Source organism: Sinohyriopsis cumingii, chromosome 11 (genome assembly GCF_028554795.1).
Source record: "Sinohyriopsis cumingii isolate HCF-2022 chromosome 11, ASM2855479v2, whole genome shotgun sequence".
Taxonomy (NCBI): domain Eukaryota; kingdom Metazoa; phylum Mollusca; class Bivalvia; order Unionida; family Unionidae; genus Sinohyriopsis; species Sinohyriopsis cumingii.
The window spans coordinates 14,176,766-14,189,158 of record NC_142971.1 but is presented as its reverse complement, the minus strand read 5'-3'; the positions used below and the strand labels follow the sequence as shown (position 1 = coordinate 14,189,158).

At 32.9% G+C, this 12,393-nt stretch overlaps 1 protein-coding gene across 5 annotated transcripts in view; it reads left to right on the top strand.

The window, feature by feature from the left end:
* Positions 1-7,232, top strand: part of LOC149787638 (farnesyl pyrophosphate synthase-like) — a 48,852-nt gene extending 41,620 nt beyond the window's left edge. For all 5 annotated transcript variants that reach the window (XM_089973817.1, XM_089973818.1, XM_089973815.1 and 2 more), the window contains exon 9: positions 6,570-7,232. In XM_089973817.1, coding sequence (XP_089829943.1) covers positions 6,570-6,770 — 201 coding nt within the window. In that variant the 3' untranslated portion in view covers positions 6,771-7,232. The remainder of the gene's footprint in view (positions 1-6,569) is intronic.
* Positions 7,233-12,393: the final 5,161 nt, after the last annotated feature.

Here is a 12,393-nt window from a genome sequence, read left to right as displayed (position 1 = left end):
TAGATACTCCTTCCTCACCATGATATAGCCAATGTTGTTTTAAAAGTACCATTAAAACCATGTAACCATCTAACAGCATCTTGGTGGGTCTGCTCATCATGAGCAAAAATAGATTACAGTGGTCTACTTTTCAGACTTAAGTGATTGTTTTTTTGCATTTCATTTTCTCTGACACTGTTGTACAGTTATGAAGTTTGATGGGTATGTTCATCTTTGAGTACTACTTGCAACAGGCAAAAGTAGATCATATTGACCTACTTTTCACTCAAGTAAGTTTTTGCTTTTAGCTCAGTTTTTCCAATACCATTTTAAGTACATTAATGAAACTGAATGCATATATTTATGTTGGCAGGTACTACTCACATGGGTAAAAGTTGGTCATGGTGACCTACTTTTCACATGCCAGTGTTACATTAAATTGAAGATTTACATACATGCCAACCCCTGGCGAGGAAAAAGTGTAATCCAAGTGGACAAAAAGAGTAATCTGAGCAGAAAAAGAGTAATTCACATATAACATGATAAAAATTCAATGAGCATATGTACAAAATGATTTATTTACCCCTCTGGACTTTTAACATCAGTTACTGCTTCAGGTTTTCTATATAACACTTTGAGCTTTAAAATGCAACAGACTCTTGTATTGCATTTCAAAACACTTTGTACCAGCTGAGACTACGCATGTTTTGCACACCAGTAGAGCACTAAGTGCTGGGTTACAGAGCCTGGACCTGAATTCAGTTTTACTTTTGTTAACAATACTGAACAATCTCTCACAGTCAGCATCAGAATGGTAAAGAACCAATATTCCTTTCATAACCTGACAAAGAAGAGGAAATTTATATCTTCCAGTTATTGGGTCTTTTAGCTGGGAAATAAGAAATAAATACATTACCAGGTAAAGTGCCAACTTGATACTTCAGGAGTTCAGCATGGTGCATCATATGACAGAGACAACCTGATATGAACAATGATGGAGACATTTTTCAAAATATAGAATGCAACTCCTCTATGAATTCCAGTCATCACTGATGCAGTATCAGCTCAAAGCCCATACAGTTCTGCCAACTTATAGTTATTCAAAGCGTTATCAAGCAAACAAAATGTATTCTCCAGTGGAATCTACTGTTAATTCTGGTAATGAAAGAAGGGTACTCTGACTTTGTCCTCTTTTGATGTCAAACTCTCTTACACAGACTGGGTACAACATTATATTACAATCACTACTCCTGTCTGTTGCAGTACTAAATGGCTCAATTTTCTTGGCTTCTGCAATTTTAAGTGAAGTATCTTCTGCTAAATACCTAACAATATTAGATTATTTTGCACATGCATATTGTCTGCAATTTTGGAATCAGGAAACATCCGTTTGAACAAAGGACCAGTGTAGTCTTCTACTGCTAGGGATAGTCCATGTTCTATTAAGGACTTGGTACGTAACGCCTCTGCATTTATAAAATTCATGTCCACAATTTAGTTCTGCTGTAAAAAAGAAGTTACCTTAGTATTGGAGTTAGTAAAACAAGCTAATTCAAAGTTTCTTTGTTTTACCACCATGACCAATATTAAAATCCTTTCCACACAGCCTGCAAGGGTCAAGAAGCTGCCCTAGAATGGAACGCTGTATTGTGTAATTAATGTATTCATCTCTGAATTGATTTTTTTGTGTTTTTCTAATCCATCTGTAAATTATCTGAAAAACATTTTTGCTCTAACACATGCATCAACTAGAATAAATCTGACTTGACTTTTAGTGCCAAATACCTACAGACTGGTTCTGTACCATTTATGAATTTGAACAAAGAATCTGTGAGCAAAGATTACAAGTTAGAAAACCAGTCTGTTCTCTCCTATCTAAGCCATACAGCTGCTATAAATAGAAACATAGGTCACAACATTGAAAGTAAAACCAGCATGTTTTTTAAAAATCGGACAGCTACTGTAAATAGAACATAATGCTGTTAGGAATGTGCATGCAAGTCTACGGACAAGCATACTCTTATGTCGTAGTTACATAGAAGCCGTCTTTTCTGTGGGATTAATGGGATGTTAATAAAAATGAGAAAACAAATTATTAATTTTTTGGGAGGGGGATATACCGAAAATGCATAATCCAAATACATATACGTGTAAGGCAGAGTTTAGTGAAAAAAAGCATAATGATTATGCTAAAAGCATAATGGTTGGCATGTATGCATTTAGACAAGTTTCTTCTTGGAATTTGTTGAATGTTTGTTTTGAAACTTGATGGTTGGGTACTAAAAGGTCACTGAACTATTTTTCATGCTCTAGTGATTACACACTGTTTTTGCATTTAACTTGCTTTCTCTGACACTTTTCTATGAACCTAGAGGGTATATTCATCATGGAAATTAAAACTCACTACAGGCAAAGGTTGGTCACAGTGACCTATATTCATTGTGCTCACATTTCTGCAAGGCTTTTTAATTGTGTCATGGAATTTTTTTAAGCCACTTACCAAAAGAGCTAGTAAGGAATATGGTGTTTTGTCTCTATTTGTTCATTCATTTGTTATGCCATCTGAATCTTGGACACTGTTTCAGCGACACAAGCTGGGTTACTGTGACCATATTTGCATTAGTATATCAGCCATTTGTATACTCAATATTTTCGATCGGGTTTTCACATGCAGATAAAATCAGATATATGGATGCATCTGATGGATATCAAGTCTGACATACTATAGATAGGTCACTGTGACCTAATATTCACTTAATAACATCTGTATTTTCAGCTATTTGTTCATTATCCCCTCAGTATCATGGACCTGGTGTTATCTAGTTATGATAACTGGTTTGTGGATACGTCTCAAAATGAATAATTCTAACATTTGCCAAATTGACATATATGGATTATGTCATCCAAATCACTTTATGATAATTTTCATGTGGAAAATAATTTTCCAAAAGTACGAAAATTAATGTGTAAAAAATATTTCATTTTGGGGAAGAGATTGTGTATGAAAAAATATAGGATCCCACAATGAGTATTTGTTCATACAGAATTTGTTATTAGGACAAGCTATCATACTTATTATTTGAACTCACCAATAAATAGAGGGGTATATTGTTGAATAGATTTGCAATAAAATGTTAATTATATCCAAGACGAAACAGAACAAACACTTAAAAGTATATTATATATACAAATCGATTAAACGGAGTCCATGACTTTCAAATTTACGATAAAAAATGACAAAGTTTTTATATTTTATGTATATATGACTATAATGAAACAATAAGACTAGTTGACCAAGGGTCTGTGGTCTTCACTTTAGCATGTACGGAGATGTAATTTTTGTTGGATAAGAAAACATCAGAGGGCTTCCGAACTCATTTTAAAATGCCCGTGGTGTTTTATTTTGGTGATGGACTTCATAAGAACTAATTAATGATAATATTTAAATGTGTGGTCTGTGAAGTCCTTTGTCCATTTGTTAATAAACACCAGTAGATATTGTAATGACAACAAGAGAGCTTATGCATCAATCATTGTATTTTCTCACCAATAATTATATATTTTTGTAAAAACAAAATGGCTAATATGGTATTATTGATCTTTTTTGCAAATGTAAATCTTCTTAGTAGAAATTTTATGTCTGATAATTTAATGGTTTTTTAAAATATACAAAGTGATTTGTATGAAAATTTATGATACATTTAAATAATTATGATTTTGATAACTAGATTTTGTATGAATTATTAAAGGGTACAAAAAAAATACATGAAATACAGTATCTATGATATGGACCTATTCCATCACAATTTTCTTCTTGCACCTAATGTAAAAAAATTTTTTTTATGCCCCATTGAGAGAGAGAGAGAGAGAGAGAGAGAGAGAGAGATGTCTTCACGGTTTTAAATCTGTATTGTTCACTTACATGATTGATCTTACTCGTGTACAAGTGCAGTACCATTTTCCATTATCAGTTAATAACACTGGGTAAGCAATTCCTTCTAGTTTTAGTTCTCACTTCTATTGCTCATGAATCATGTGACTTTTTTGTGGTATTTGCGTGTTAATTAAATATGGTACAGTTATATTCAGTCATTCCAAGCCAATACCTGTTTGAGGTCAAGATTTGGCAGACCAAATCAGATTAACTTGGCTACCAATAGGGAAATGAGGCTATCCAGGAGTATTATGAATACCGTACCATATAATGATAGGAAATGCAAGGTGGTTTCTTGTGTAGATTTCTCAGCTAGTGACATCTTTTTAACTCACCAATGGAACAGACAGCAATTTAAAGCAACATAACATCTAACTTGCGCGAAGATAAATAAAAACAATTGCTGCCTAAGTACAGGAAGAGTACATGCACTTAAAAAAATCTGTTTTGTTGGGAATGGAGAGGTCGTTATACTTGCAAAGAAAATTAGACTGCATGTGACATGGTCATTCTTGGAATTTAACCTAAATGGAGTTTATGTGGATATATCTATTGTGAATATTTAATCCTTGAAGGAGTATGGTATGTATTTTCATAGCTTACATTTAATGTTTCATTTATTAATGTTTTCTCTTTGACGAAAGCTTCATCTAAACAGGGGCAATTTGGTAAACAAAAAAAGCCAAATAAATGAAGAGCTGAAATCTCTCTCTCTCATATATTGGAGCATATTTTATTTTGATCACAAGGTGCCAGAAGAAAAATGTGATAGAATACATATGCATCCCTCTCTTTGTATCTCTTCCCCCCCAAAAAAAAAAAACACGTGGAAAAAGCATTTTAGCATTAATGATGCAATTTCCCTATTGCTGGTAATCGGAAATAGCATAGTGATACTTTTAATGTTTATGAAACTGGAAGTTATTATAATTTAATTCAACACAGCATTGCAAGATTTATCCTATCTGTAACTCAATTAATTTTCAGGTCAGCATCATTATATTTAGCTCAAAGTACATAATACATTTAACATACTGTGTGAAACAAATTAGGTACTTTTAGTTGCATCTAATGATCATGACTGGAAAGGTTACAGAGTTACAGATAGGATAAAATTTGCGATGCTGTCTGGAATGAAGTGAAAAAGACTATGAGGTATTCAGCTGGCCTCATCTTATACTCAGCATCAACTTATATATCAATGATGGATGGAAAATTTGTCAAATTTGTTGATTTGACTTATATTCTGCATCAACTTATAGGCCGGCAAATACGGTATATTGTCTGCTACTTCAGATGTGCTCCAGTTATTGAATAGATTTGTGCTTATGAGGAAACACCTTGTTTGAATTAGACCTAGAAGCCAAGAAGAGAATGGAGATTTTTAAATCTTCTCTTACCGAGTTATCAGATTTATTTAAAAGTTATGTTCATCTATATCATGTATGTTAATTTTTATGATTATCGAGTGATAACGTCATTAAGTAAATAATATTTATTACTGATTTTAGGTACTTTAGGATGAGGTCATTTTAGTAAACAGATTACATAATTTCAGGATAGAAGAAAACATTGATGAGTTCATGTAATGGATTTTCTTGAAGAATAAAAAAAAATGGCTCTCCTAATTCCTGACTGGCTAGCTGCTAAAGTACTTGACCTTGTTGACAAAGAGTGATTTTTGAAATGATTATTTGACCCTCATTCTGCTTCTGAATTTGCATCTTAATTCTTTATATATTTATTCCTAGCCTAAATATCAGTACTGGAAGAGTCATATGTGTTCAATTCAGTTGTATGGATTTAATTCATTTATTTCAGTTATTCATTGGAATTACAAAGTGATCGGACTTTAGGATTTAGTAGCTGTTTTGTAGTTACTGTGAATTTATTTAAAGACATTTTGGATTATATCACTGTAACACATCAAGACTATTGGCACATCAGCACAAGAGATTGAATACCACTGAAACTCATTTAAAATATTTGACACTTTTAGACTTGTGATAGAACTTTAAGACTATTTAAAATTTCATTCACTATGCTGTAAGTAATATTTAAATTTTTACTTTGTATTTTTGGGAAATAAATTATTTGTTAAATTTTACAAAACTCATTGGTTTTTACTATTTTCTTTCTCTTTGTTTAAAACGATATTGTTTTAACAGAACTGAATGGATATTTTCTAGGCTTAAATGCAATTTATCATTTTCTGAGTTAATTGAGCAAATGCTTCAAACCTAAGCAAAATCTTTGTGTAAAAGGAAAAACCTTTTTCTTATAAATGGAAAATTGCTGAAAGAATCAGAATTGTATAGAATTTTAACAATTAAATCAGGATAAAGGACTGGGGTTAGACTTGTACTTCAGTACAAAGAATTATTCAAAATTTCCCAAAAAAAACACACCAACTTCATCGACTTGTGAATATTGAATTATGAATAAAAAGGTATTTACTGGATTGGGATGCTGTGATCCATCTTACACCAGAATTTATGACAGAGAGACAAAGAATAATTCATTCAGTTATCATTTCTTTTATATGATGAAAATTTCAGATGATGTGAACTGCATATTACATGAAAAATGTATAATTTAAAAAAATTGTGCTTTTGAAATGTTTATTCTGTTGAAACTTTTTCTTTCTATTTTTCAGGATAATTATGGAAGACATGACCCTGACAGAGTTGCACAAATTAGATCACTGTATAAGGACTTAGAAATGGAAAGGTTATATAGAGAATATGAAGACATCAGCTATGATCAACTCCTGACTCTTATAGACCAACTCAGTGGATCACTAAACAAAGAAATTTTCATTACTTTTGCCAAGAGAATCTACAAGAGGAACAGATAATAGTAGTGTGCAGATGCTGCTTTGTTGTGAATTAATTCATTATTTTTAGAGTTAAATTCTTTCCTAATGAGTATCTGTGAAATGCATTTTTTTTTTACTTTTAAAGGTTTTTATTTATATATGAAGTTTTTACTTCTGTTTTGCTATCTTTTTCATGCACATATGAAATTTAATATATTTAAATCACCTCCTCTGGGAAGCATTGGTGGCTCAGTAGTTAGCATACCATTGAAAGGCTGCAAAATCGACTCCTACCATCAGGACTAGCCTGGGTCAGCTACCGTGGTGTGTCATTGGGTGAGGCTTTTTACTCCAGTAGCCTTGGCACTAAATACCCTATGAGTAATACTGTGCCACAAAGCACCAAAGAAATCAGACTAAATCCCCTCACCCCATGTGATTCAAATGATTACCTTAATTCTAATATGAAAATTATGAAATAAAAGTTTTTGCTTTTTTAAATCAATTGTGTTCTGTTGACCTGTATTTAATACTAGCTAAAATGTGAGTCTATGGTTGTTTCTGTTGACATTTCAATCAACTCACCAAATCCACACCTATTAACACCTTCAACTTTTGATATGTGGCCTCAGAAGGGAGTATCTGTCTCTTATGTATGATACTTAACTATTTCTCTCTCTATGCATTTCATATAGAAACAAACCATATATACTTCCTTACAGGATGACTCAAACTGCAAACATCCAAGATCGTGATCTGTTGTAGCATAATGTACCTGCAGATCAGGGTCTGCCTTTGTTTGTTCTACTGATTACTCCTAACAAATTGCACAGACTTTGATCTGCTGGCACACATGACAGTATATCTTGGTATCTGCAGTTGAACTCGTCTTCTAAGTGAGTATATAAGGTGCATTACAAGACAGAAGTTTGTAATCCAAGTTAAATACATTAGTCACAAAAAATTCCTTACAGCAAGTGATAATATAAAAATGCAGACCTCTGTAGAGGTAAATGTGAGGTTGTATGAACCAGTAAACCTCACCGACTAATGCGAGGCAGAGGTCAGTTTTACAGGTTCATAAAAGATCATATTCATCAAAACAAAGTGTATAATTTGATTCTGAGAATAATTTGCACTTTGCTTTAGAACTGTACCGATGCCATTTAAAATGCATGATACTCGGAACTTTATGTTGGATTGGATATGTAAAAGTTGTTGACGTCAGGACCATGCAGCAGGAAGAATGACCATCCAGCAGGAAGAATGACCATGAAACAGGAAGAAATATTACATGCATTAGTGTTCAGGATTTAATGTCTACTGAATATATAATTGAAAACACTAATTATCACCAAACCGTATAACAGCAACACTGGTGGGTGTTACATCACGATTCTGACATCTGTGAATGTAATACATATGGTTCCCATGTTATTTTAAAGAAGCATTTGGGTTTGTTTTTTTGCCAGGATGAAATTTATTTTTTCAAGGTTCACTTAAGACCATCACTCAGTGGAATTAAAAAACATTTTTGCTCAGAAAACGTTATTTTTCAAATTGAAAGCTACTTCTCTTTCAAGACTCTCCCATAACATGTGAATCAGACATATTACTATGTACTAAATGACAAAATGTATCACTTGAAACAAGTATAAGTCGTATCAGTTTACAGATTAAAAATGTTTACTTTGCTGAATTGCATTATGTTGGTATGAGGAAACAATAAAAATGAAAATTTTAATCCTGTGCAAATAAAAACTAAATATCAACAATTTTTTTCAAACAACCTAAACTACTTAAGTGGATTTGGTTTAAAAATCCATCACTTAAAAAAACTTAATTGATAATGGTCGAGTTAAATTTTTGACTAAAAGCTCATCATAGCTATATACTACTGTATAAAAAGAATTTTCTGTAAAATTCACTTATGCCTGTTTGTAATCCAGTAAACCAGTCGACTGAACCTATATTGATACTTACTGGGGCACGTACTAATTTTCCCAATATACAAGGGGCAAAACTTTTCCCATTTCTCCTGTGACCTATTTAAGAATCAACACCATTATTTCAAGCCACATGTCACACAGCATAGTAATTTATCACCTGAGTTCAGCTCAGAGATTCAACATTTTTGACAGACTTACTACTCTATCTATAAAGAAGTGCAACTCATTTTCTAAAATTACTGCTGGATTTGGCCAAGATCGGGCTAACTTGATGTACAAGTCAAAAATGCTGAATGGAATACTGCTTCTCATTAGTCTAAATTAATAAGATTATCAGCTGGTAAAATGGGTCAACCAATAAGTCGCTAGATTCGAAATGTATTTAGCAATAATTGATGGTTAAATTGACCACAAATGTGAGTTGTGGCAAAGATTACTATTGACACACAACTGTGACTGCTAGCTCTAATGCAGGTGGGAATTTGCATTTCCTTTTTATTCTGTCCATTTGTATGACTTGATACAAATGAAATAACATGATATTACAAAGTAGGTCCTTTTTTAATTGATTGTAACAATGCAGCAAAAGCTTCTGCAAGATGTAGATCAAAACACGGTTGGCACTTTTCATGTTTGAATACAAGAGGGCATATCACATTTATGACGATTACAATGGAACCAAATTAGTAAAAAAATTGAAAACACAAATTTCACTTGACAAGACTTATTTGATTGGCATTTATTTCTTAAAGTCTTGTCCCTATTAGGCTATAAGATCACTAACATTTTAATAGACATTTTGTCATAAAAACTTAACTACAATGTGGTACAACTTTTAAAAAAAGACCATATAACAAAATATAGGAATACTTATTACAAATTTTGAATTTTCTTATGTTGATTGACTTTTCCATGCATTAACAGCTGTTTTTGACAATAAATGCACAATATATCATTGTTTAATTTACGGCAGTTCCATTAAAAAACATGTGGGACCCAAGGAAGGCACTTTTAAAGTGAGGTACTCACTCATAGATGCAATTTAAAATTTCTTATCATTTTAAATAGAACTCTGTGAAATCAACATACCCTGTCATATATATTTTAAAAACTGCTTTCCCTGGGTACCATGTATATTTAAATGTAACAGCCCTTACCTATTTTGATTGCAATTTTATTCACATGTAAGAAGAAAGGGATCCACACCAACTCCCATGTTATAACCTGGTTAGAGAGTGATCTATCTGAAATAAGGGAATGATCTACTTCTTTGACTTATAGAAATCTCTATGGTATGACATGCTACATAGGCTAATACTGATTAACTGTATTGCAACTATTTGGTTGTGATTCCAGACAAATAGCTTAAAAAGCAACTTGTTAAAAATAAAATTCTGTTTCTCCAATAATACTTTCAGAATAATTTTAATGACAGGAATGTAACTCTTGAAGGAGTGGGAGGGTAGGGTTTTATAGTAAGGGTTGTTCCAGTAAAACATATACCCCCCAGGGGGGGTTAAGGCACTTTAAGATTCAACCAACCCACAACAGAAGCAATTAAAAACAATTATGATCCACCATCAGATATGTTTTAATCGAAAAACACTGCCCCCTACAGAAGCATATTTTTTAAACACAATTTCTGGCTATGGGTTAGTGGGCAGTAGAAGCGACTTTAATATTGGGTTGGGGACAGAAGCGATTTAAATGACATCTGGTTGGAGGTAATCTACTGAATTCTTATAGATCATATAATCTACTGCATATTTTTATTTGTATTCATTCATTATAATCAATCTTTTGACCTTTTGTTTGTTTGTCTGTCAGCCATGTATGTCTCTGATACTGTGAAATCACAAATTTTCATGGTGGCTTATTATTTATAGATGTCATTGATCAGACCCTTAATACCTACTGATTTAACGTCCATGAATACAGATTTTATAATAGGGATTTCTATTCTAATACGGACATCATGAATTTGTATCCTTACTAAACTGTGTTTTTATTAAAGTCATCACTATGTTTTGCTATTTTTCTTTGTTCTCAGGCATGCTGCTTTGATTAGAATAATACTTAAATCTTGTATTGCTTTAAATGTGTGGTCAGATGCTATGATTCCTTGTTGTTATTTTTTTTCAATACATGTTTTGGTAAACTTATAATACATGATTTGTCACAAAAAAAAACATCAGTACCTGTGGAAGTGATGTTGCATTATTTCTGCCTACTTTTACACTATATCATTTCTTGTAAGAATTAATAAAAAGTTTAAAAAACAAAAAATTATAGCAAGTTAGACATTTTTATATCATTAATTAGATTTTAAAAAATGGATGAAAGTCAAGGAATCATTTTTCCCAGAGTACTCGTAAAATCAGTGTCATTGCAGTTAACTGTATTGTCAACAGCATCATCATCATCAATGATGGCCTAGCAGTAACATTCTGCACTTTCAATCCAGTTGTCACATGTTCTATCTCCCACTTCTAGTCTTTCATATGAGACTTATACCTATGGCCTGAAGGGCTTTCATGGCAGAGTGGTATAAGATGCTTGTCTTGTGATACAGATCTGAGGGGCTTCCATGGCCAAGTGGTACAAGATGCTTGTCATGTGATTACTTGCCTCCAGTGTGTAAATGAGAATGTTGTCAGTTACTTGTAGAAGGTCAGTGGTTCTACATAAGTTGTGTTTGGTACTTGGATTTTATTCAGCAGTAAAACTGGCTGCCATATATAGAATTCATCTGAAAATGGTGTAAAGGCCATAATGATCTACTGAAACCTGAGATCTCATGTCTAAATGACTTCGGCTTTGGAGATAAACTTCAAATCAACAGAGGCTCCATGTGCCCAAGTGTACTAAGGTGCTTGCTTTTACATCACTTGCACATCTCAGAGTTTTTGTCACAAATAAACCAATTTGGGTTGGTGGTCTTTTGGGGTTCTTCCTCTACCTAATATATTGTTACCCCCCCCCCCACAGACCAGACTAAATCAACCAACTAATCCACTGTGGCAACAGCAGCAAAGGTAATAGTCCATCATTTCTGCCACAGCTGTATGAGTTTTATAAATTTTTACTCTAGTAATTTTTGTAGACCTTTGAATATTGTCAATTATGCCTTTCTGACAGTTACCAAAAAGTCATCATCAGTTGGTACAAATGGATTTTTCATGGTGAGCATATGAGATGGAGAAGTCTTAAGCAATCCTGCATCACACACTGCCAGAAAGTTTACATTTTAGCTCACTTAAAGTTTCTCTAACAATGTTCATTGTTCCAACTAGAACTGTTATAACTTATTCAAGCTATATTCACCATTGGAGATATGCATCTGTAAAAAATATTTAACAAAGTACAAGAATGCATCAATGTTTTTCAATAATGAATTTGAATTGAGCAACAACCAGAATCAACAAACCAATAAAATTATTCACATCACTCAGGCAGAAGTACATGTATACCAGTAATCATAATCTGCCAGGCAGAAGTACATGTATACCAGTAATCATAATCTGCCAGGCAGAAGTACATGTATACCAGTAATCATAATCTGCCAGGCAGAAGTACATGTATACCAGTAATCATAATCTGCCAGGCAGAAGTACATGTATACCAGTAATCATAATCTGCCAGGCAGAAGTACATGTATACCAGTAATCATAATCTGCCAAATCTTTTTCCAACCATACTGATTCTTTGGACAG